The sequence below is a fragment of the Alexandromys fortis genome, unplaced genomic scaffold, assembly GCF_014885135.2.
Source record: "Alexandromys fortis isolate MF-2015 unplaced genomic scaffold, M_Fortis_MF-2015_v1.1 scaffold_41, whole genome shotgun sequence".
Taxonomy (NCBI): domain Eukaryota; kingdom Metazoa; phylum Chordata; class Mammalia; order Rodentia; family Cricetidae; genus Alexandromys; species Alexandromys fortis.
Genome location: NW_026067923.1, coordinates 5,289,413 through 5,315,044, shown reverse-complemented (window position 1 = coordinate 5,315,044; position 25,632 = coordinate 5,289,413). Strand labels below are relative to the sequence as shown.

The 25,632-nt window shown below is 42.3% G+C and overlaps 2 protein-coding genes across 3 annotated transcripts in view; one reads left to right on the top strand and one right to left on the bottom strand.

The window, feature by feature from the left end:
• LOC126501446 (E3 ubiquitin-protein ligase RBX1-like) overlaps positions 1 to 10,381 on the top strand; it is a 12,758-nt gene extending 2,377 nt beyond the window's left edge. Inside the window, exon 2 of the mRNA XM_050142116.1 lies at positions 10,274 to 10,381. Within this exon, the coding sequence (XP_049998073.1) occupies positions 10,274 to 10,381 (108 nt within the window). The remainder of the gene's footprint in view (positions 1 to 10,273) is intronic.
• Positions 10,382 to 12,509: 2,128 nt separating this feature from the next.
• Eloc (elongin C) lies at positions 12,510 to 24,380 on the bottom strand. Of its 2 annotated transcripts, none has more exons than XM_050142067.1 (4): positions 24,309 to 24,380; positions 18,758 to 18,810; positions 15,615 to 15,758; positions 12,510 to 12,742 (listed from the first exon to the last, which is right to left on the bottom strand). In XM_050142067.1, exons 2-4 carry the CDS (start codon positions 18,759 to 18,761, stop codon positions 12,552 to 12,554), a joined length of 339 nt encoding a protein of 112 aa, XP_049998024.1. In that variant the 5' UTR covers positions 18,762 to 18,810; positions 24,309 to 24,380; the 3' UTR covers positions 12,510 to 12,551. The 2 variants fall into 2 exon arrangements, with proteins under 2 accessions (XP_049998024.1, XP_049998023.1); XM_050142066.1 differs by lacking the exon at positions 24,309 to 24,380 and adding an exon at positions 24,143 to 24,270.
• Positions 24,381 to 25,632: the final 1,252 nt, after the last annotated feature.

Genomic DNA, 25,632 nt, shown 5'->3' with positions numbered 1-25,632 from the left:
CAAAAAAAAAAAAAAAAAAAAAAAAAAAAAAAAAAAAAAAAAAAAAAAAAAAAAGAAAAGAAACTTCTGGAGGCATCACAATCCCTGACTTCAAACTCTACTACAGAGCTACAGTACTGAAAATACCCTGGTATCGGCATAAGAACAGACAGGAGGACCAATGGAACCAACTCAAAGACCCAGATATCAATCCACACACCTATAAACACCTGATTTTTTTTAACAAAAAGCAAAAAATATAAAATGAAAAAAAGAAGGAGTATTCAATGAATGGTGTTGGCATAACTGGATATCAACATGTAGAAGAATAAAAATAGAACCTTATCTATTGCCATGCACAAAACTCAAGTCCAAAATTGATCAAAAACCTCAACATAAAACCAGCCACACTGAACCTCATAGAAGAAAAAATGGGAAGTTCACTTGAATGCATTGACACAGGAGACCACTTCCTAAATATAACCCCAGTAGCACAGACTCTGAGAGAAATAATTAATAAATGGGACCTCCTGACACTGAGAAGCTTCTATAAAGCAAAGGACACTGTCAACAAGACAAAACGACAGCGTATAGAATGGGAAAAGATCTTCACCAACCCTACATTAGACAGAGAGCTCAAGAAATTGGTCATCAAAAGAACAAATAATCTAATAAAAAAAAAGTGAGGTACAGACCTAAACAGAGAACTCTCAACAGATGAATCTAAAATGTCTGAAAGACACTGAAGGAAATGCTCAACATCCTTAGTCATCAAAGAAATGCAAACCAAAACAACTCTGAGATTCCATCTTACATTTGTAAAAATGGCCAAGATTAAAAACACTGATGACAACTTATGCTGGAGAGGACGTGGGGTAAATGGAACACTCCTCCATTGCTGGTGGGAATGCAAACTTGTACAGCTGCTTTGGAAATCAGTATGGTGTTTTCTCAGAAAGTTAGGAAACGACCTACCTCAAAACCCAGCAATACCACTTTTGGGTATATACCCAAAAGACACTCAATTGTACCACAAGGACATATGCTCAACTGTGTTCATAGTAGCATCGTTTGTCATAGCCAGAACGTGGAAACATCCTGAAGAATGGGTAAAGACTATGTGGTGCATTTATACAATGAAGTACACAATGGAAAAAAAATAATGACATCTTGAAATTTGCAGGCAAATGGATGGATCTAGAAAACATCAGCTTAGACATAAAACAAAGAAAAACCAGCCTACAATTCACAACCTCAGAGAACCTAGACAACAAGGAGGACACTAAGAGAAACATACATAGATCTAATCTCCATGGGAAGTAGAAAAAGATGTGATCTCCTGAGAAAATTGGGAGCATGGGATCACGGGAGAAGATAGAAGGGGAGGGGAAAGGAAGGGAGGGGAGCGGAGAAAAAAAAATATATCAATAAAAACACTTTAAAAATGTTAAACAAAATTTAGAAAAAAGAAATTATCTGTGGGTCTATCAAGATCCAGCAGAATTAGGAGACTTGGTCTATAGTGTGGTTTTATTGGGAAGTGATAACATCTTTGGTGCAGGGTCCTGGTGAAGATCTTAGGTCCCCAGGGCGTGCTCTAAGTGCCTTGTGAGACTGCTGTCTTCTCCACTCAGTTTATCTGCTCTGGCTCGGGTGACTACTTAAACTTTTGTTTTCAAATTTCATTTAATCTTTTCCCCACCCCAACAAAGTCTCCTTCTGTAGCTCATATGTCCTGGCACTTGCTGTATAACCCAGGATGCCTCAACCTTCTGGAAATCCTCCTACCCTAGCCTCCCAAATCCTGGGATTAAACGTGTGCCTCAATTACCACCTTAAAAACCGACTATTTGAGCAGCAAACTTCAGGCTATCCTAGACGCTCTCACAAACAAAAGTCACTCACCATGAAAATTCCCAAATAAAATTTGGAGATAAAAACCAAAGGATGTGTCAGTCACAGCTCAGAAACACAAAGGGGACAGGGAAATGGTTCAAAGGGTAAAGGGAGGTCTGAGCATGGCAAACGTGGCTCTGGCAAGCCTTGCCCTTCTGGCAGTTCCTGTAGGATTCAGCTTTGCAACCATAGTCCCCACAAACCCAAAGACCTTGGTTTCCGCGTAGCTGCCTGGCAGGTCATGGGAATGACATGGACGCATGGCTAGTACTTGTTATTTATGGTCAGAGCTGATTATCTTCGAGCTTGGGGCACAGGACACACCAAAACGAAGTTTGCCGTACAGAGGGGATTTCTTTGCCCCAGAAAGACAGACAGGAGATGGGGACAGTGGAGAGAGGGAGAAGGGGGCAAGGAAGAGGGGGGGAGACATGTTTGTCCCAGAGGGACAAAGGACTGCCCCTTGGGTAGAATGGAAATAGACTTGGCCCTTAGGCAAATGGTGGTTTATAAAGGGAAAAAAACGGAAACCCAATATTAGGATGGGTTGTTTTGTTTTGATTGGGCATGTTTATAGGGTAGCCAAAAGAGAGCTTTTGATGGCTGAACTTCAATACTTTGATAGCTGGACCTTGGTCGACAGCCTCAGGGGGAGGAAGTGGCCAAATAAGGGGAATGGACATTGGCGACTAGCTTTAAGAATGTAGTGTATGGTTTAGCAAGGAAGAGGGAAGGGAGAAGGGCAAGGCCTACCAGCGCCGTGTTTGCCATGCTTGGGTCTGCTAGAGACCTTTAAAGGCACTAGCCCCCCAAGCCTCATAAGAGTTCTCAAAAAGGCGACTGGAAAGACAGGTCAGTTGTCAAAAGCAGTGGCTGCTCTTCCAGAGGACCTGGATTTAATCCCCAACACCCACACGGAAGCTCACAAGAGGATCTCAAACTCCCGTTCTAGGGGTTCTGATGCCCTCTGCTGGCCTTTGTGAGCAGTACAGTCACACAGTGCACAGACATTCATGCAGGCAAGACACCAGCACATATCAAGCAAAAGTAAATAAGCCTTTTTTTTTTTTAAAAAAAAGAACTCAAAGAACTAAGAATAGGAGGAACGTGTCTCAACACGAGAATGGCTATATATGTCTGGAGAGATGTCTCAGTGTTTCAGAGCACTGGCTGCTCTTCCAGAGGTCCAGGTTCAATTCCCAGCACCCACATGGCAGCTCATAACTGTCTGTAACTCCAAGATCTGACGCTCTCATACATATATACAAAATATACAAAATACAGATATACAAAATGTAGGCAAAATAAGAATGCACATAAAATAAAATAAATCATTTTTAAAAAGAAAGATGTTTCTATAAAGGAAGGAAGGAAGGAGGAAGGTTATATATGGGCGGAGTGCACACCTTTAATCCCAGCACTTGGGAGGCAGAAGCAGGAAGATCTCTGTGAGTTCAAGGCCACCCTAGGCCAGGTGGTGTGTTCCAGTATAGCCAAAACTACACAGAGACAAAAAAAAAAAAAAAATAAAAACAAAAAAGAAAGAAGATTCAGAAAAGGAAGAAAGGCTAAATATGACAAATGAATAATATCAAATAAGAAAAAACTCAAAATCAGAAGTAGATATGATTGTCCACTTCCCCCATTCTCATCCAACATAATACTAGAAGTCTTAGCTAGAGCAATGGACAAGAGAAGCAAATACAATGGATATAAACAGTAAAGGAAGAAGCTACAGGATTTATGGAGAGGGTGTGATTCTACACATAAGAGAGCCTAAATATACACCAGAACTCTCTTGGAAAGGACAAACACTCTCAGAGAAGTGGCAGTTAATTGCAACAAAACCACCACAGAAAATCATTTGTCTTCATGTACACCAATGACCGACTGAGAAGGAATTATAGGAAACAATCTTGTTCCCAGAAGCCTCAAGAACAAACAATAAAACCTTGGAATACGCCTAAAAATGATGCAAAAAGTCTCTAGAAGGAAAAATTTAAGATACAAAAGAAAGAAATTAAGAATGACATCCTTTGGTCATGGGTTAGAAAAATAAATATTGCAAGATGGCTGTCTTACTGAAAGCCATCTACAATTCAGTGCAATTAAAAACAAAAAACCTAGGGATGCTCTTCACAAAAATGGGGGGAAATGAATTCATATTGAAGCATAAGTAATCCCAGATAACCAAAGCAATCCTGGGCAAAAAGAATCCCTCTGGATGTATCACCACAATGGATGGAAAGCTATTCCACAGGTATTATTCTGTAAGAACAGCAGCATGGAACTGGTACAAAACACACACAGAGATCAGTGGAATAGAACAGAGGACCCGTGCTGGGCGGAGGTGATGCACGCCTTCAATCCCACACTTGGGAAGCAGAGTCAGGCAGACATCTGTGACTTCAAGGCCAGCCTGGTCTACAGAGTGAGTTCCAGGACAGCTAGAGCTACAGAGAGAAACTCTGTCTCAAAAAACAAACAAGTGTAAGAAAAGAGAACCCAGGCCTATGCAACTATACAACTACAGCCACCTGATTTTTGACAAAGGTACCAAAAAGATGCATTGAAGAAAAGACAAATGGTGCTGGCAAGCCTGGTTACCGGCACGAGGAAGAATGAAACTAAATCCGTATCTCTCACCCTACACAAACATGAGTTTGTTCCGTTCCTAACACCCACACGGAGCTCATGGCCATCTGGAACTCTTGTGCCAGGGCATCCAAAGCCTTCTTCGGTCCCCAGAGGGCGGCATGCATGCTTGTGGTGCAGACATGTTCACAAGCAAAACACTCGTAGACATAAAATCAAATAATTTTAAAAATGGATCATGGAACTAAACAGAGAGCTCTCAAAAGAAGACATACAAACGGCTAATAAGCACTTTAAAAATACCCAATAGCCTAAGCCATCAGGGAAATATAAATTAAAACCACTTTGAGATTCCATTCCACCCCAGTCAGAATTGTTATCAAAGCAACCTAGTCAGAATAGATAACATCAAGAAGACAAATGACGTAGCCGGGCAGTGGTGGCGCACACCTTTAATCCCAGCACTAGGGAGGCAGAGGCAGGTGGACCTCTTTGAGTTCTAGGCCAGCCTGGTCTACAGGGTGTTTACAGGACAGCCAGGACTGTTTTAGAGAGAAACCCTGCCTTGAAATACCAAAATAAATACATAAATAACTAGAAAGAAAGAAAGAAAGAAAGAAAGAAAGAAAGAAAGAAAGAAAGAAAGAAAGAAAGACAAATGACAGCAAGTGCTCGGGAGTGTGTGGAAATGGGAATGCTTCTCCGAGGTTGGTGGGAGTGTAAATTGGTGCAGTCACTATGGAAATCAGTGTGGAGATTCTTCAAAACACTAAAAATAGATCTAGCATATGACTCAGCTGTACCTCTCCTGGGCAGATACCCAAAGGATTCTATATGCTCCCACAGAGACACTTGCACAACCAGGTTCACTGCGGCTTTATTCATGAGAGGTGGAAATAGCATCAGCCTAATGTCCACCCACTGAGCAGTGCAGCGGGTAACGAAAGTGACACACACAGAGAATGGGATTTTATCTAGTTGTAAAGAACAACGAAACAATTTGCAGGAAAACAGATGAAAATGGAAAATACTAAGTCTTACGCTCTGCAAGACGAGGTTTCATGTTCTCACCCAGATATAGATCCTAGCTTTGAATTTCAGAGTTTGTATGTTTAGTCTGGCGTGTCTGTAGAGGTCAGGAAGCTAGAGAGAAGCCATGACGGGGGAGATGAGGCACTACTGGGGTGAGGAGAGGTTAAAACACACAATGGGAAAGCAGAGGGGGCTACTGAGAATTAAAGCTTTAGCAGATAAAGACAAGAAGTGGGTGGGAGAACAGAGGAAGAGGTGGGACTGGGCTAGCCAAAGCCCAGGATGTAAGAGAAACCTTACTGGAAACTCACTCATTTGTAAACTAATTTAGAACTATAATTTAAAAAAGTATACAGGTATTCAGCATGGATAGACAATATTTCCCATAGAAAGCATAGGCTATTACGTGAAAATCTCAGTGCCAGGCTTTGGTCAAGGAGTCCCCAAAGTCCCCCAAAAGACACCGTTGCTCCTGGTTGCCTTTCCTAACTAGATGGTCCAGTTTTCAGAACCCGCTTCAGGCAGCCCAGTCACCTGTAACTCTGGCATCTTCATCTGGCCTCTGTAGGCCACTGGATTCTGATCTACATTCCCTTCACACATTCTTTAAAAGCTAAAAACAGGCCAGGTGGGGCGCACACCTTTAATCCCAGCACTCAGGAGGCAAAGACAGGGGATCTCTGTGGGTTTGAAGCCAGCCTGGTAAACAGAGCTGGTCCAGAACAGCCAGAGCTACACAAAGAAACCCTGTCTCAAAAAACAACAACGAAAAAGCCCAAACAAACAAACAAACAAACCTAAAAACAAATTAAAAAGAGGAAGAGCTCACTGCTGCCAGGCTGGCCTGGAACTCTCTGGAGCCCCAGTTGATCTGGAATACACAGCTGCTCTCCTCCCTTAGCCCCTAAGTGTTGGGGTTACAGGCGCTAGTTACCACAGCAGTCACAATTTTAAGGATTTCAATTTTAACATATCCTGAACATTGTTATCCCAGTAGCTATAAATGGGAACTCTGTATTTTTATTAGCATTTCCGTATGACTAATGACGTTAATATGGTTTCGTGTGTATTGGAGTAATTTGTGTACCTTCTTGCATACTGCCTTTGCATGTCTATAAATTCAATTAAACAAACACATTGAATGCTTGCCTCTGTGCTAAATACTAGGGAAGAAGATAGAAAAACTACCTCAAAACCAAACATATCTATTTCCAATTCTTAAGGTATACATAGCACCAAATCACCATTATGAAAACTATGTTCAAAAACAAAAATTTGAAATTGTAGTGTTTCATTAGTTTTAATCCCTTTGACTCTAGTACAGCCATTCCTTAAGCATGTAACTAAACAATTTTAGAAATGGACTCTCGTGGGGGCTGGAGAGATGGCTCTGTGGTTGGGAGTGCTGACTGCTCTTCCAGAGGACCCAGGTTCAATTCCTACCACCCACATGGCAGTCAACAGCTGTCGGTAACTCCAAGATCTGACACCCTCAGATAGACATACATGCAGGCAAAACACCAATGCAAATAAAATAAAAATAAATTGTTAAAAAAAAGAAATGGACTCTCGTGTTAAAAGCAGTAATTTTATGTCCATAGTAGGAAGTCTTTATATGTGATAAAAACAAGCAAACAAACAGTTCAATATACTTTAAGCAGAGAATGTAATTAAACCCTATCTACTGTAGGCAAAAATAACAAACCTTAAATTCTGCATTGTAAGACAAGTTTCATAAAGCATTTGAGCTGGGTGTTGTGGCTAAAACAGGATGATCAAGCCAAGTTCAAAGTCAGCCTGGGCTGTAGAATGTATTCACTTCTCTCCAAGGCAAAAACTTTTAAGGCCCATCAGCCAATGTTTCCACAAAACCATATTAAATCTGATTGCTTTTATTTCCGGGGTTGGGCCTGCAATTCTAAATTTGGTTCTGTGTTATGGCATGTTCTTGCACTAGGTTTCTGGCTTCATTAATGTTGTTTAGAAATATCCTCTGAGATAAAGAAAAAATTTATTTTGGAGGGAAGCTCACAGGGTATTTACAAGGAGATTGAACAAGATGTTCTAAGAGGAGGTGAAATATTCCTTCATCCTACAGGAAGCTTAAGAGACATCAGGAAGTCCCTAAAATTGATGAGATTCACCCCTTCCCAGGCATCCGTTCCCAGGCATATACAAGCATTAGACATGCTCGAGACAAGGCAGGCTGCGTAGATGCAGCTGAGCTGCACGGGGCACTCTCCAGCCTGCTGAACTTCCTACAGGTTCTGCAGTGTGCTCCACGTTTCCCGCTTTCATGAACTGTTGTCACCCATGCTAGAGAGGTGATGAGAACCCCTCACTCATGTTCCTGCAACTTACTTCAATAACTTAACAGTTTGCCAGAATGGATACTGGTGGCACCTGCCCCTCCTCTGTCATTGCTTCCTTATCAGGGGTGAGTGGATGTTTGCTCACACTTCCCCGGAAATGTCACACAAGGAGGAACTATGTTGATAACACTGGCTATGTGCCAGACGGATCCAGCCTCACCTTTAATTGCTAAGTTTAGATTTTATATATATTTGACTACTGCAAAATTCAAGGAAAGGCATTTCCCATCACTTCAGCTACTTAGAAACACGTTAATGCGAGCTGGAGAGACGGCCTATCAGGGATCTTACCGCCCTTCCAGAGGACGATCCAAGTTTGTTTCTCATACCCACATGGGCAGTTTACAGTCACCTGTAGTTCCAGCCCCAGGGAATTTGACACCCTTGTACATACACGGCAGATACATACACACAAATAAGAAAGTAAGTCTAAGAAAGAGAACAACAAACATAACTGGCAGTCAGTAAGATGGCTCAAATAAATGATCTGCCCTGCAAGCCTGGCAACCTGAGTTCGACTTCCATAACCCACGCAATGAAGGAAGAACCAACTCCACCATGCTGCCCCGTCGCCTCCACACCCTCTTATATACCATGATAAATACGCGACTTTAACATAAAACATTGGGGATGCTGTGCAGTGGCAGAGCGCTTGCCTACTAAGTACAAAGCACTGGGCTTGCTCCAAGCAGCACAGGCAGAAAGGGGTACAGGAAGGAACTCAAACCAGAGAATGTGGACAAACTGACATTTTTACAGAACATTAAAATTGGGTTTTCCTAGGCAAAAACAAAAAACCTGGCCTTTTGTTCTTAACTAGATATAAGTGAAGAAGTCAGGTATGTTAACTTGGGAAAAATTAGTATATGTATTAAAAGTAAATTCATTTGACCTCATGTTAAACATACTGGTATAAAATCACAGAATAAAAATTCCCCTTTGCATTCAGTTACTGAGAACCAGAGCTAGAAAAGGACAGTGTGTCTATATAGTGGGCAATAAAAAACCTACCACAAAGACGTTGCCAGCAGCCCTGAGTCCAACCTCCAGCACTACAAAACAAACAACCCTTATGCAGTATGGCTATGTAACATTTAATACCTAATCTAGGAAAAGGGACAACAAAAAAACCCCACCAAAACCAACAGCAATATTTTCTGTCTAGTTGACAGCTCTTGCTACCTATTATGCTAGTCTTGGGTAATAACTGCACATAATCTCCTTCACTAGAGAAGGGTGGCAGGGCTGGGCGCAGTGGTGCACACCTGCAGCCTCAGCTCCTTGGAAGTCTTGAGACAGGGCGAAGGAGTGTCAAGAGAGCCTGAAGAGCTTAGAGCCTGTTTCCTCTAAGAAAAAATGAGGCTGGTGGTAAAGATATAGTTTAGTCGTACAGCACACATTGGGGGCTGGAAAGACAGCTCAGTGGTAAAGAGCATGGGATGCTCTTGGAGAGGATCCAGGTTCCATTCCCAGCACCCATACTGAGGTTTCCAACCATCCATAACGGCAGTTCTAGGGGCTCTGATATCCTCTGTTAAACTCGGGTACCAGGTACATATGTAGTGCACATATATACAAGGTAGCAGAACACACATATATTTTAAACACACACACACACACACACACACATCTGTTAGACAACCCCCGCAAATTTGTAAATAATGGAGAAGCATGGGCTTGTGCAAGTTTGCATGCATCAACACAAGACACAGGCTTCTAAACTCTCAGGTGGGTGCCATATCACCAAAATAGTTTTAGACTAAGTGTTGGATTCTAGCGTCCAAACACCGAGGAGTCGCCCCCAGAGACCATCTCACACACTACAGCCGATGCAAAAGCATGAAGATTTTATTAATTCTGTCATGACAGGGTCCCCCAGCATTCGGGAAACCGAGGGACCTCGAATAGCTGGTACAGTCTACTTTTAAAGGGGCCACAGAAGCAAGGGGGGTTATTCTTTGACTATTCTGATTGGCTTATTCGAAAGGGCTATTACCAATAATTGACTGGAGAGCTGTTGCCAGATCAGATGAGGTAAGAGGTCATTTTGACCCCGTTTCCCAGGGGACCGAACCAAAGCATACGTATATGGGTAATTGTTCAGGAACTGAGTAAGTGCGAGTGTAGCTGTTAGGTCCTTGGTTCCCAGGGGAGGAGGGGAAGCACTATGGCACAGAGGCTGAGAGGATTCAGAATTGTCAAAAATGGCTTCAGGATTGTCTTAAAGTCTTACAACAGGAAGATAGAATCCTAACACAAATGATCAGTTTAGCATTACCCCAGATTTACAGCAAGTAACTCAGTGGCATCTTGAGTACCAGAGCTGAAGTGTTTGTTAAATAAAATCAACAAAGACAACTTAGTTTTTTTCTTTGCGTCCTTGCACCATGTTTATGCAGGTGCCGAGTGGAAAGCCGAGGAGGTCAGAATCCTTGGACCTGGAGCTACAGGTAGCTGTGACCCGCATGGTGTCCGTCCTCTATGAGAGCTGGTGTGTGAACTGCTGAGCCTCTCTAGCCCCCTACTTCACATTTCACACTGCTAAATGAGGATCCATTCAAACCCTATTCATTTGTATAAAATTTGCATTTTTAAACAGGAATTACTTGACTGAAACACAACAAGTCTTTGACAGGAATTTAATCTCACTCAACATATATCCACTCTTTGAAGTAATAACGATCTACCACTAATACACACACACACACACACACACACACACACACACACACACACACACGAGCTCAAGAAGAACCTAGAAAAGGGAACTATTGAAAACTACAAAAAAAAAAAACATGCAATTTAAAAAGCATAACCCAATCAAGGCAAAAAACTTTTTCCAGCCGTGGGGACTGAACTGAGGGGCTTTTAATGTCAGGCTCACTAACCTACACCTCCAGAATAAATATATAAACTGTAACTTTACAGTATTTTCTACATAGAAAAAAATATTGGAAAGTTTACACATAACTTGAAAAGTGTAATTACTAAGTACCAGAAAAACTACTAACATTTTGATGTTATATAAAACTATCTTAAATTGAACCAAACAATTGAATACATAACAAGATTATCCCGAGAGTTGTCTTTCATGTGCAGGAGACAAAGCTAAAGAGAGTAAACGCGTGTTCATCATACCTTTTCAGTCAATACAGCCTTTATTAACACAAAGCACCATTTGCTGAACCATATTCAAATTGGCCTAGTGTGTTGAAATTTTGATGCCCTGAAATTAAGGTTACTTCTGGACCTAACACACAGAGTAACCCACAAATACCAGTCCAAGCTCAATTTTATTTCTAGCTACTGCCATAAATCCATCTTCTGGCCTTTGATTGCAGCTATGTGATTCAAAGAACAAAGCCACGTTAGAGATTGACTGGAGAGCCTTGTCATGGTGGCACTCCCAGCCCAGAACACAATTCCTGTGCCTCCATCCCTCTATGTGCCCGGCTGCCTTGAAACATTACTAAAGATGACCGAGTCACATTTAACCATTTCCAATGCGCTGCAAAGCTCAATGTGTAGGCTTTTTTTTTTTTTTTTCATTTAAAGGAGGTTACGTTTATGATTTCTGTAACTTCCAGAAAAAACTGTTGTGTGTTAAACCAGTCCTAGGAAGTTAAGGCCCGCAACGACAAACCTCAGTGACAGCTTGTTCTACTACAGCTGGCCATCATGCTCACTTCAGTGAGAACACTCAGCGTTTTCAGATGTTTGGTCTGTTTAGTATAAAAGATGAATGACTGTCTTCAGGAGAGCCACAGCTTTAGCATGGCTGACGGAACACTCGCTAGTGGAGGGTAGCTATCTAAGTCAACCACAGGGTCACACCACATCCTTGCTGCTTACTTTACAGCATTCCAGTAACGCAGGAAGACTGGATAAGCTCAGAATACCCAGACTCTGAGTTTAGATCAAGTTCATGAAGTGCTGCAGGATACAAGGGACCATGAAGAATGAAAAGGCAAGCGGTCCTGGAGGCCAGTGAAAACCATGCTTTGGACTGTTCGAAACGCACAGCGACTCTCATTTACTTGACTAGATGGCTACAGTTCAAATGGTTACTATTAATCCAAAAGGTGTACCTGGTAATCTTCCAAAACTGCTTTTAAATAAAATTCTTAAATTGTAGCAATAAACAAAACACAAGATGCAATTAAACAATACTGCAGTTTATCAAAAAACACATAAGAAATTTCAACTCTTATTCTTTGAGTTACAAAAATCAAGGTTTGGCTAAGTTATAAACATGTTTTTCTCATGTAATTATTTGCATAACTCTAGTAATGCCCAGTGGATTAAGATCAGAACTGGTTCTTAAAAAAACACTAAAAACATAAAAATACTTAGCCCCTGTATTTACCTGTAGAATATGTTCATTTACGCGTACATTCCAGGATTTGCTATATTACTTATTATTTCAAAGGTCACATTCAAAGGAGAAAGCAAACCACCTACAAACTGGCATTATTTGTTTATTTCTTGGCTTGTAACGTCCTTAATTTGTTGATGTAGCAAACAAATTTCAACTCTGCTATGCAAATGACAGAAGGAATCTGCTCAGCAATTAACTTTAGAGTTCATACAGGCAACATGCTATATGTGAAAAAATTACTAACTGAACTACAGGTATTAAATACTGAAAAATTAACAGTTTATTATAATTTATTTTATTTAACAATCTAGGAAGTTCGCAGCCATGAGAAGTTCCAGAGCTATTTCAGGTGCAATTGGGAATTCAGGAATCTCGGTGGAGCTGTTAGTGTAGCGGACCTTGTAGGTAAAGTACATGCACACTTTTGAGAGCACGTGCGAAGGGATCTCTCTAAAATTGACCTCATTGGTTTCATTTTCGGCAAACTGACCTGCAAAACAAAAGGGTTATGCATGTTATGGACTGCAGTACCTCCTGTCCAACCATCGCAGAATGTGACTGTACTTGGGTAGTGTCGTTCAGCTAAATCACGTTACACAAGGTCTCGAGGACCGGACACAGTACAACTGGCATTTTCACCAGAAGAGAACAGACACATACAGATAGAAAGAACTCCAAGACACACAGAGAAGCACACGTGAAGACAAGTGCGGAGAATAATCAGCACTAACAACTCTTTACTGTGAAAGACTGCAGAACTGCACCCAAGCCATGGGCACATGGCTTTAGTAGGCAGTAAACTAACAAATCTTAAAGACAGACTGTCATTAGCAAAAGATAGTCTGATTTCTCCGTAGACAGAACACTTTAAAATTTTTAACAGTATCTAAAGGCTTGATGCATGCATGCACATGCATACAACTTCAACACTCAAGAGGCTGGCTGTTTAGCTAAATATAGGCTCAAAAAACAAATGCAAACAATTCATAGTAATGGGATGTTCTTGTAAGACACTTCCTTCTGAACTAATGCTATATGAAGCAGTTTCCAGTCGTGCCTCAAAATGTCTTGCCCATATAAATGTTATTTATATATCACAGGGACAATGTTCTTTTTTTTTTTTTAAAGTAGCCCTGGCTGTCCTGAACTCATTCTGTAGATCAGGCTGGCCTCAAACTCAGAGATCTGCCTGCCTCCTGAGTGCTGGGATTAAAGGTCTGCACCACTTACTTGCTGCCCGCAGAATTCTTTCAGATGTGCAACATTAAGTTGTATGTATATGCTAAATACAAAGGGCATTTCACATCCAGAAATATTTTTAAAGAATGCATTATTTTACATTATAATTTGGTTTTTTGAGACAGGGTCTCTCTATGTAACACTGGCTGTCCTGGAACTCGGAGATTCACCTGCCTCCTGAGTGCTGGGATTAAAGGCGTGCAGCATTTAAAAGTTCCAATTGCCATTAGTTAGGAGTAGGGTAGGATAAAAAACAAGTACAACTCTGAGGTTGAAAGTGAATTTTGTTTGGCTAGTAGTTAAAACCCCTTTTCTAGAATATATGTAGGAAACACAACAGCCTTTATGACACTAGAGATGGGTTTTTTTAAAGGTGAAAATCATATACACTCAACTATTTTAAAGATTACAGTTTAATAGCATAATTGTGCAAGTCTCCCTTTGTCGAGTTCCAAAACCTTCATTACACAAAGCAAATGAAGCACTTTATTCCTCTCCACCTGTGGATGTCTTACTGTGTTATTCTGGCTGTCCTGGACAGAGATCTGCCTGCCTCTGCCTCCTGGGTGCTAAGTTAAAATGTGTGGAGGCAGGAAGATCATGTTTCCAAGAATCTTAATTTGTTTCTTTTTTGTTTTCTGAGACAGGGTTTCTTTGTGTAGCCTTGGCTTATCCTGGACTAGTTCTGTAGTTGAGGCTGTCTTGAACTCTCACAGATATATGCCTCCTCTGCCTCCTGAGTATTGGGATTAAAGGAGTGTGCCACTATTGACCAGTGAATAAAAAAAAAAAAAGATATGCAAATGGCCAGCAAATACATGGATTGGTGTTCAAACTCAGCAAGGAAATACTATAAAAACTATACTGAAGTAGCACTTCACAGTCAGCACAACAGCTATCAACAGGGAGGTGGCTCTTAGAGAGGATTTGGATTTAGTTCCCAGCACCCACTGGGACAACCACCTGCGATTCTGGTTCTAGGGGATCTGATGCCCTCTTCTGGCTCCACAAACTATTGCATGCAATACACATAAACTCATACAGATACATACACACAGATACACATAAATATGTAAGTAAAGAAACACTGGTGGCTCCTCCAAAACACAATGACCTATGACCAAATAGTCCCACAAGCAAAAGACCCAAAAGCTGGTGCGGTAAACAAACACTTATATATACTTGTGCCCACAACAACAGCACCATTCAGTTCAACTGTGCTGAGCAGATGAACACAATATAGCACACTCCTAGTACTAGGTGACTCTACCATAGGAATGTACTTTGAAAGACATAGAAGGTCAAATACTGCATGGATTCCAGATAAGGGAAACAGAAAGCAGACTGGACACAGATAAAGCTGAGAGGATATAGGGTTTCCTTTTGGAGATTTTGGAACTACATCTTTGTGATGGTTGTTCATACTGTAGAAGTAATAATTGCTGCTGCATTTGTATGCTTTGAACTCTAGAAGTTAGAAAATACTTACTCAAAGGAAAAACAATGCTAAACGATCAGAGCCAGGAGTGGTTAGAGGTCTACAATCCCAGTACACGGGAAGATGAGGGTCTGAAGCCAGCTCTGCTGCATGCACTACAGAATTAAGATTTTTTTTTTAATAATTTATTTTATTTTATCTGCATTGGTGTAAGGGTGCCAGATTCCCTGGATCTGGAGTTACAGACAGTTGTGAGCTGCCATGTGAGTGCTGGGAATTGAACCTGGGTCCTCTGGAAGAGCAGCCAGTGCTCTTTACTGTTGAGTCATCTCTCCAGCCCCCATAGTTAATATCTTGACTCAAATCAAAAACCGAAATGAAATGGCACAAAGCAGTTAGTGGAGGAGAGAGGGAGGTGTGTCAGGGGGTGGTAACTTCTACGAATAAACTTTTTATCACAACAAATACAAGCTACTTTTTTTGGTTTTTCGAGACAGGGTTCTCTGTAGCTTTGGTTCCTGTCCTGGAACTAGCTCTTGTAGACCAGGCTGGCCTCGAACTCACAGAGATCCGCCTGCCTCTGCCTCCCAAGTGTTGGGATTAAAGGCGTGCGCCACCACCCAGCTGGGAAAAATACTTATTAAACGTTAAAAGGATATATAAAGGAAAAGACGCTATTACCTACCTGGTCCACTCAACATGGCCTTTATTGTTCCTGATGTTAATGCATGTTCTCTTTTTACAATAAATTCATGGCCATCAGAAGATATTAACTTGACGTACATGGCGTCAGGGCCTTCACAGCCACCATAGGTTTTCTCTTCTCCATCTGAAATAAAGCAGTAAAATAAGTTTTAATCATATATTAAAAATAAACAGATTGTCTGGGACTCTGCTTAGCAGTAGAACATGTTCTTCGCATATATGCCACAGAGAAACCCTGTCTCGAAAATGGAAAAGAGAGGAACAAAAAAAAAAAAAAAAAAAAAGAAAGAGCGGTGCGGAGTGTGTGTAGCTACCACTGACTCTTGTCACTGTGCTGGTTTCACTAGTTTTCTGCTCAGGACAAAATAAGCAAATAACAACTAATAATAATTATAATTGAGATATATACTTTTAAAGGTCTTTTCTCACATTTTTATGGTTACCACTGACCCATCGGTACTGGCACTATTAAAAGGCATGCTTTGTTGGAAGAAGTGTGTCACTGTGGGGTGGAGGGGTGGCTTTGAAGTCTCAGAAGCTCAAGCCAGGTTTACTGGCTCACAGTATCTTGCTGCTGCCTGCAGACCAAATGCAGAACTCAGCAAATTCTTCAGCACCATGTCTGCCTACACACTGCCATGCTTCCTGCCATGATGATAATGGACTGAACCTGGATTCTAACCAGCCACAATAAGATGCTTTCCTTTAGAGTTGTCACGGTCATGGTGTCTCTCAACAGCAACAGAACCGGAACTAAAACAGCATCTTAAATCTTATTCTAAAATTTAGGGAACCATATAGAGTAGAAGGATGAAGATGTTCTGTTTAGCCACAAACAGCTCAGAAATTCCTAAAAGAAGATTAGCATTAAATCCCTATTGCTGTCAAAGATGTTTTGTCACAAGACCAATTTCAGTCCTTAAAACAAGTAGCTAGCTTTCAAATAAACAAGATAAAAGCACTTCTCTCCATTCCTAAAAAAAATGGGAAACTGTTGAAGGACGTTAAAGACACAAGTTAAAATAATAAATGATACTTAAATTCAAATTTTAGAAAAATAAACCTGCTATGAAGAACACTATGAAAACATCTGGGAAATGTGAATACAGTAAAAAGCCAGGGGATACAAGCCATACCTATAATATTATGAAGTATATAAACATATTGACAACCCCCCCAAAAATTTTACAAACTGTATGTGTATAATTGTTTGAGTCACTGGAGGTCTGAGGATAACCTTAGCTGGAGGCCCCCAGCCTTCACTGAGAGGGTATTTCCCATGTTCATCATTTCCAAAGATACTGTCTCCACCTCCCTTCCTGCTCCAAGAAGTGGGATTACAATGTGTGCTACTGTGCCTGGCTTTTTACATGGGGTCTGGAATTAAAATTCGGGTCCTGATGCTTACAAACCAAACCCTTTACCTATCAGCTACCCTTCTAGCCTGATGAAACTTTGACACTGTAACTATTGTCATTTTTTTTTTACAGTAACATGGGGATATAAGATCAATTTCTAAATTACATTATTTGTTTTCTTTCCCGAGACAGGGTTTCTCTGTAGCTTTAGAGCCTGTCCTGGAACTAGCCCTTATAGACCAGGCTGGCCCGGAACTTACAGATATCCATCTGCCTCTGCCTCCCGAGTGCTTGGATTAAAGGTGTGCGCCACCACCTGACTAAAATAGATTATTTGAGGCCAGCCTGGTCTACAGAATTACTTCCAGGAGTCAGGGTTACACAGAGAAACCCCGTCTCAGAGGGAGTGGGGGGGAGGGACACACCCGAAAGAAAGTGTTAGCATTATTTTGAACTGAAGCTAGGCAGAATGGCTCCTGCCTCTAATTCTAATACTCAAAGAAGGCTGATGCAGAGGCTAGAAAGATGCTCTTTCAGAAGACCTGGGTTTGATCCCCAGCACCCATAACCACCTGTCTGTAACTCCAGTTCCAGGGAATCAGATTTTTAAAAAAGCTGACACAGGACTGATGAAGATTGAGGCTAGCCTGGGTTACCCAGTAAAAACATAACCCACCCACTAACAAGTTCACTTTATGTGTCTAATGTTTTTTGCATGCTGTGTTGCCTGATTTTGATCGTCAACTTGACTGGCCTGAGATATGCCTAGTGAAGCCCCCTTTTTAGGGTATCTGTGAGAATGCTGGCCCCAGATGGACTGAGGAGCTCCGCTCTGATGAAGAACTTAAGCCACTGAGCCCCGAGACTACTGGAAGGTGGTGGTGCTGAGGAAGATGTAGGGAGCAAGAATGCACTTGGGAGCTCTATTCTATCCTTCACTTCCGCTCTGCTCCCTGCAGCCACCAGCTGAGCAGCTCTGCCATAGCACACACTCTATTATGAACCAAACCCGTTTTTTTTTTTTTTTTTTTTTTTGCAGGTATTTATCTGGACATAGCATTAGTACACACACAACTAAACATTCTGCATATTTGTTGTTAAAAAACACGGGTATTTTTGTTGCTTGTTTTTGTTTTGCCTTTTCTCTTCTTTTTTTGAGACAGGGTATCTCTGGCTGTCCTAGAATTTACTTTGTAGACCAAGCTGGCCAGGAACTCGGAGATCTGTCTGCCCCTGCCTCCGAAATGCTGGGATTAAAGGCATGTGCCACCACTGCTCAGTGTAAAAGTCGTATTACTAAGGTGCTTAAAAAATACAAATTTTAAGCCGGGCGGTGGTGGCGCACGCCTTTAATCCCAGCACTGGGGAGGGAGGCAGAGGCAGGCGGATCTCTGTGAGTTCGAGGCCAGCCTGGTCTAGAAGAGCTAGTTCCAGGACAGGAACCAAAAGCTACGGAGAAACCCTGTCTCAAAAAATAAAAAAAAAATAAAAAAAAAATACAAATTTTAGTTAACACAACATTATTTCTGTGTATTATCTTTCAGACAGAATAAGAAACTGTTTACATAAACATTAATTTCACTTTAGCCACACTCTTATTTTCATTCAATGACTTTAAAGGCCACCCCTTGGTATACATAGTATATGGGTGTGTGAAAGTATGCTCATCTGTGTACATGTGTAAGCCCACAGTGCCTTTACTTCAGTTGAGAGGAAATATCAGCTCCCACTAACTGAAACACAAAATTACCTTTGTATAACTTACCCATTATGTTCTTATAAAATTCTACTTGATCCCACAGGAACTTCAGCAGTTTCCTGAAAATGTAACAAAAGCACAAAGATTAATATTGCATTTGGTATTTCCCACACATCACTATTTACTGTGTTTTTGGTGCTCAATTTCAGGGCTCTCCCTCCTTATAGATGAGGTCGTGATTCCAGCAGACTATCTGTCAATGGAAGGCACCACAACGCTTTGTGAACTTGACCAGCTGGAGTTTCTGAATTTCAGAAAGATTTAAAAATAGTCACTATAGGGGCTATACACATAAGGATTTATTTTTATTGTATATAATATTGCCTGCACGTATGTCTGTGCTCTGTGTGCGTCTCTGGTGTTCTTTGAGACCATAGAGGGCACTGGATCCCTGGAGCTGATGTTAGATAGCTGAGAGCTGCCAGTGAATGCTGGGGATTTAACTCAAGTCCTAAGGAAAAAAGCTAGTGTTCTTAACCACTGAGCCATCTCTCTAGCTCCGAACTTTGGAACTCTTAAATTTACAAAATAAAATGATTCTTACAAAAGTATTTTTTTTCAATAATTTGTACCATTTTTAAAGAGATAAAGCAGAGTAAAGGTAATATAAACAATAACTTATGGGATTATTTACTAGTGATCACTGTGGTAACTGCTTCTCAGATAAATTATTTTCTTTAAAAGTAAATCTCCCAGAAGAGTATCATTCCTTTAGGGATTAGGAAACCTGCATCTTCTACAACTTAGAATTTAAAGGTCTGAAGCCGGGCAGTGGTGGTGCACACCTTTATTCCCAACACTCGGGAGGCAGAGACAGGAGGAGCTCTGTGAGTTCGAGGCCAGCCTGGTCTTCAGAGCAAGTTCCAGGACAGGCTCCAATGTTACAGAGAAACCCTGTCTCAAAAAAAAAAACAAAAGAAAACAAACAAACAAACAAACAAAAAGAATTTAGAGTCGGGTAGATTTGACAATTCTTATTCCCTCCCTCCATTATTCAATTTAGTCACAGACCCCCACCCCCTAAGGTTTCTCTGTGTAGCAGGACCAGAAAGGCCTCGAACTCAGATCTGCCTGCCTCTGCTCCCAAGTGCTGGTATTAAAGGCATGAGTCACCACACCTAGTTTTAACTATGTCATATTAAAAAAAAAAAAAGCTCCAGGTGAATTTTGTACTTCTAGAAGTTGATGCTATAAATTCTACCAAAACCATTATTTCCTGTTTATATTCTTTTGCAAACATTCTTTTTAAAAATGAAAAAAAAATGTTATAAAGTCTTGAAGTACAAGAACTTCTAGTGTCAACTTTTCTATCTAGGTAATTTCCATAGAACACCTGGGTTGTTTATTTAACCAGCAGCAGCTAAGCAACCATGCAAAGCCTCATTTGGTAAGGCCTTTGGGAAACAACAATTTCTCTACAGACTAGAGTCTATATAGAGTAGAGGAGCCCTACCTCCATCAACATTATTCAGTTTCTTTAAAAAAATAATTTTAGATTTGTGTGTATGAGTGTTTTGTCACACATGCACGCCTGGTACCTGAGTTCCAGATCCCCTGGAACAGGAGTTATAGATAGTTGTGAGCCACCATGTAGGTGCTAGGAGTGAAACTCAGGTCCTTTGCAAAGGCAGCCAGTGTTCTTAACCACTGAGCTATCTCTCTAGCCTAAAGTTCCTAATTCTTAAGTCGATGTTTAAAATATGACATAGGATTAAGCGTGCATATATCCAGGAACTCAAATTTGAAGAAAAATCTCAGTTTGAACAGAGACGCTGTAGATAAAACTAGCTCAGTTCTTTTGATAAGTAGATGTTACACAAAACTTAGTGGGAGAGTAACTGTCTCAAAGAAACTAAGTGGTGGCTACAATCTTCAACAGAAAATGTGTCAAGTGAACAGTGTTTGGTCTGGGTGACTGGTGGAGGTCCACAAGAGTTAACTGAGTGTTGCTGAAAACCAGTTTAACTCACTCATCTCACAAACACCATACTAAGGAGCACTACATCCAGTGCTCTCCTAGGTACTGGAGACAGAACAAGATTCTAACCTCATGGAAAACGGTGGCGACAAGGACCAGCCTGGCTTTGCTTTGTGGGGCAAGAGTGAAATCCTAGCTCTTGAGGTGAAGCAGAATTACTAAGAGACCAAGGTCTGTCAAGATTACACTGAGCTATTGGGTCAGTTAGAACTAGAGCAAGATTGTCCCAACCACAACTACCAAAAAGGGGTGTGGAGCTGTGGACGTACCAGAAAAGCAAAAACAAAACAATGTGTAAGGTGGAAGTTCTATGGGGAAATAAAGTAGAGTAAGGTTTGCAGGGAACGAGGAGGGGGAAAAAAGGTTGTATTTCAAGGTCGTGAGGAGAGGAGGCAGTAAAGCTTGGCTATCTGGGCCAAGGACCCTTTAGGGAGGGAGCATAACAAGAATAGCAATTCTTAAAGAGGGAAAATAACAAGTCAGGGGGAGAAAGGGTCAGAAGAGGCCAGAGATTAGGGAAATGGGTCTTATCAAACATAATACTGATTGACAGAGAACATGAGCTGAGACATGGTCAAGCACTGGGGGCTGGAGAGACAGCTCAGCAGTTAAGAGCAGTGACTGCTCTTCCAGAACCAGAACTGATTCTAGCACCCAACACAGCAGCTTCCAAGTGTTTGTAACTACATCTAAAATACATTAAAAAGAAAAAAAAAAGTAAGGAGCAGGGGAAGTGGCTCAGCAGTTAAGGGCACATACTGCTCTTGCAGAAGACCTGAGTCTGATTCTCAAAACTTCTATCAGCTGGCGCACAAGCATCTGTAACTCTAAACTCCAGGGGGTGGGAAGCGCTCTGACCTCTGCAGGGACCTGCACATGCGTGTGCGCATACACATGCGTGTACACACACATATACACACACAACAAAAACAAGCAGCACTTCACTGTCCCAGGCTCTGGTGTCCTTGCACTCACTCTACTGCACTGCAGGGGGCCAGCAACCTCTCTGCTGCAAGGGTCAGACAGTAAGCAGCCTGTACAGTCTGACAACTCCCTGCAACTCTAGTCCTAAACAAGCCAGTCAGTCACACAAGGTGGCAACTGTCTTTTCTTTGTCTTCACCACACCTGCATCTACACAGTACCTACTGTGTCCACTTTTTTCAAAAGTTAAAAATCATCTTTTCTGTTTCTGAGACAGGGTTTCTCTGTAGCTTTGGAGCATATCCTGGAACTCTCTCTTGTAGACTGGTCTCAATCTCACCGAGAGATCCGCCTGCCTCTGCCTCCCGAGTACTGGGATTAAAGGTGCGTGCCACCACCACGCCCGGCTCAAAATCTTTCCTGTCCAGTTCAAGAGTACTATTCCCTCTCCTAATCACTCCTCATCACACTCGTTCTCACCCTCCGCCAACTATACCTCTTTGTTGCTGGGGACCTAACCCAGTACTTCACAAATGCTAGGCGCATACTCTTACCACTAAGCAACACAACCACCACTTATTCTTATTATTGCTGTTCTGAGTCAGCTTCTTCCAGAACAGTCAAACTGGCCTGGGATTCCAGGATCTTTCTGCCTCAGCCTCCTGACTTCTCTCACCACAGACAGGACCAGGCCTCTTACCAGGCTGAGCTCCACTCACATCTTTATTTTCCTTAAGTATTTAAGAGCTGCACAATTTCTTTAGAATGTGAACAATATAGGAAGAACCCCTGCCTCTACGCCACTGTCTACTCATATGGCAGTATTACCATCTCTAACAGATTCTCTCCATTTGAAATAACACTGGGTGTGGTGGTGCACGCCTTTAATCCCAGCACTCAGGAGGCAGAGGCAGGGAGCCATGCTGGTCTACATAGCTGAGTTCCAGGCTAGCAAGGACTACATAGTTAGACACCGTCTCAAAAATAAAATATATGTGTATTTTTAAAAATGGCATTATGAGGTAATAAACCCACAGTTTTTGTGTGTTTGGTGCTGGAGAACCAACCCAGGACCTTTTGCATATTAGGCAAAGATGCTACATCAAGATATAGTCCCAGCCTGGAACTTATTAGCGAAATGTCATTTTAAAAGAAGACGTTTATAAAGTAACTAGGGTGGCAGGCGGTAGTGGCATACGCCTTTAATCCCAGCACTCGGGAGGCAGAGGTAGGTGGATCTCTGTGAGTTCGAGGTCAGCCTGATCTACAAAGCAAGTGCCAAGACAGGCTCCAAAGCTACAGAGAAACCCTGTCTCGAAAAACCAAAAACCAAAACAAAACAAAAAAACAAAAAACACCCACCTAAAGTAACTAGGGGGATGAGGATACAGAGTAGTGGCCCATGCAAGAGTGCTGACTCAGTGTAGCTGAGGTCCAAGGCTAATCCTAGTACGTTGGAAAAAGAGGGGAGCAGCCACGGTGGCCCACAACTTTAATACCAACACTTTGGAAGCAAAAGTGGATCTCTGGGACCAGCCAGGTTTACAGAGAACTTCTATGACAGTCTAAAGTACCCATTGAGATTCTGTCTTCCCCGCCCCCCAAAAGTGGTAAACAGGAATTTCAAATCATTGCTAACAAATAAATATCAACGATGGGCAAAACCACAGCCTTCATCACTCAATCCCTAGGGTACTTGTGAACTTTGACGTCTCAATAACATGGGTTATGTTATAATGTAAATGAGATCAGATATTTATCATCTTAGGTCACAATATAAAATTCGATTTGGGGAGTAAAAAGCAAACCTGGTAGTTTGAACGAAGTAGTAAAACTATTTCTATTGTTTTACACACTGAAACGTGCAGAGTAGAGATGCTTGCACTAAATGACACAACCCGCACGTTCACGAAACTAAAGAGATTCGAGTTCCTTACGGAAAACTAAATGGGCATTGTACTTGGCACTAGATACTTCCTTTCAGACAAAACTGAGAAGTAGATGGATGCACAAATGTCTCCAACCCACCCTGTCAGCCAGAGATTACCCAAGTTGCCCAGAACGTAAACTTTTTGGGGGGATTCTACTGCTGAAAAGGGCTAGGGCTCTCTCCTGGGACTACCGACTGATTCCAACAGTAAAACAAATCCAAGCGCACAAGAGGGAGGCAAAAAGGAAAAGCGACCCGGCTGCCATGCTCTTAACTCCACCCTCCCCGCGCTCGGCCCGGAGAAGGCCTAGCTCGCCCCCACCGACGGTCCTGCCTCCACTTTCCAAAGCCCCCGGGCTGAGCTAGTTAAGGTCCCGCCAAACTCCCCTCCCCTCCCCCCAAACCCGGAGCTGGGGAGGCCGGGGCGGCTCAGGGCTTCCGTCCCTTCCCCGCCCAGACGGGAAGGGGTGAGCAGAGGGGTGGCCAATGCACCCAGGCGCAGCTGCCCTAGCTCTCCGAGCGAAAACAGAGCCCCGTTCCCACCCCAGCCCGACACTCACTGGCCAGTCCTGCAGCCGCCGCAGCCGTGTCCCCGCGTACCGCCACAGCCCCTATTCAGGGCCGCCCCCCCACCCCAGCTGCCTACCCCCGTGGGTTCCGGGGCACGGGAAGGAATTACTTCCGTCGCGTCACAGCCGCTTTCTGCAACGCGCGGGAGATAGGTACCTGGCGAGGCGGAGACGCGGTCGACTCACGGCTCCGTCTGGAGGAAGTGCGTTGTCGTTCTCGCCCTTTCTTCAGTAATGCAGCCCAATTTAAGGGCTAGCGTTAGCAAACCTCAACCAATGAGATTCCAGGGCTTCTGGATTCCCAGAATGCAGCGCCCTCCTGATCCAATTTCTGCCCTGAAGCGCTGAAACGGTGGGGGCAGCGATGCATTCTGGGATATGTAGTTTCTTACTAAGTTACTGTTAGGGTTTAATCCGACGTGACGTTGCATCTTGGGACTTGTAGTTTTCCGTGTAGAGTGTTGAAATTTTGGTGGCTTTAAAGCTTGGCCCTTCCTCTTGTTTCTGTTTAGCCAGGAGGTGGGAGATTACAAAGGAACCCTAAGATGTGAAAATGCAGTATGTATGCTAAAGAAGATCATATTCTTGAGGAGGCGGCATCTGGCCTTTCTGATAAATAATACATATCAACGAGCATCTTAACAAGCTCGCGCAATGTGTTTGCCTCAGTTCCTCTCTTCCCAGTATAGGTCAGTGTTTACTGAAAATATGCCACGCCCACCCTCCCTGCTCTCCTTTTCCTTAAAGTACAGCTGCCTACCACCATTGCTTTAGTCGGAGCCCCCAGACGCCCACCTCATTTCCGCACCCCCACAACCACGGCATTTCATTAGCTTTTCCGTGGTTACCCAGGGACCTTTCCTAGAAAGCTGGAAAAACAACTCAGTTAGGTTTCTTCTCTGCTGTTTCATGAAATGGGCTTGAAGATATAGATTCAAGATACTTAGTTACTCAACTAGTGGGAGTCGTGTAAATGTCCACTAAAGGAAATATATGTGCGATTTGGAGTTTCTAGAACTAACGACGTTTTCCAAAACGGCTTTGTTTTTTGACTTTTTTAGCCAGGGTCTCTCAATGTAACTCTGACCAGCGTGGAACTGTGTAGCCCAGATTAGCCTCGTGTTGGGGTCAACTCTGTCTCCCCTCTGCCACCATACGCAGTATTTTCCTATTTAATCCCAGGCTATCCTCCAACTCGAGTTTGCAATTCTGCTGAAATTACTGGTGTTGACGTTGCGCAGGACTCTGAAAGAGTCGTTTTCTGTTTGTTTTAAAGTTGATCAGCAGATAGACATACTCTTAGAGAGTTGAAGTAAAAAAAAATGTAGCACATGACCCTGGATTAATTTTCTTTCTTTCTTTCCTTTTTTTTTTTTTTTTTTTTGTTTGTTTTTCGAGACAGGGTTTCTCTGTGTAGCTTTGGTTCCTGTCCTGGAACTAGCTCTTGTAGACCAGGCTGGCCTGGAACTCAGAGACCCACC

Coding starts and splice junctions, on each gene's coding strand:
- Eloc (XM_050142067.1), bottom strand. Junction 12,743..15,614: donor GGCCATGTTGAGTGGACCAG/GTAGGTAATAGC, acceptor TTTGTTTTGCAG/GTCAGTTTGCCGAAAATGAA.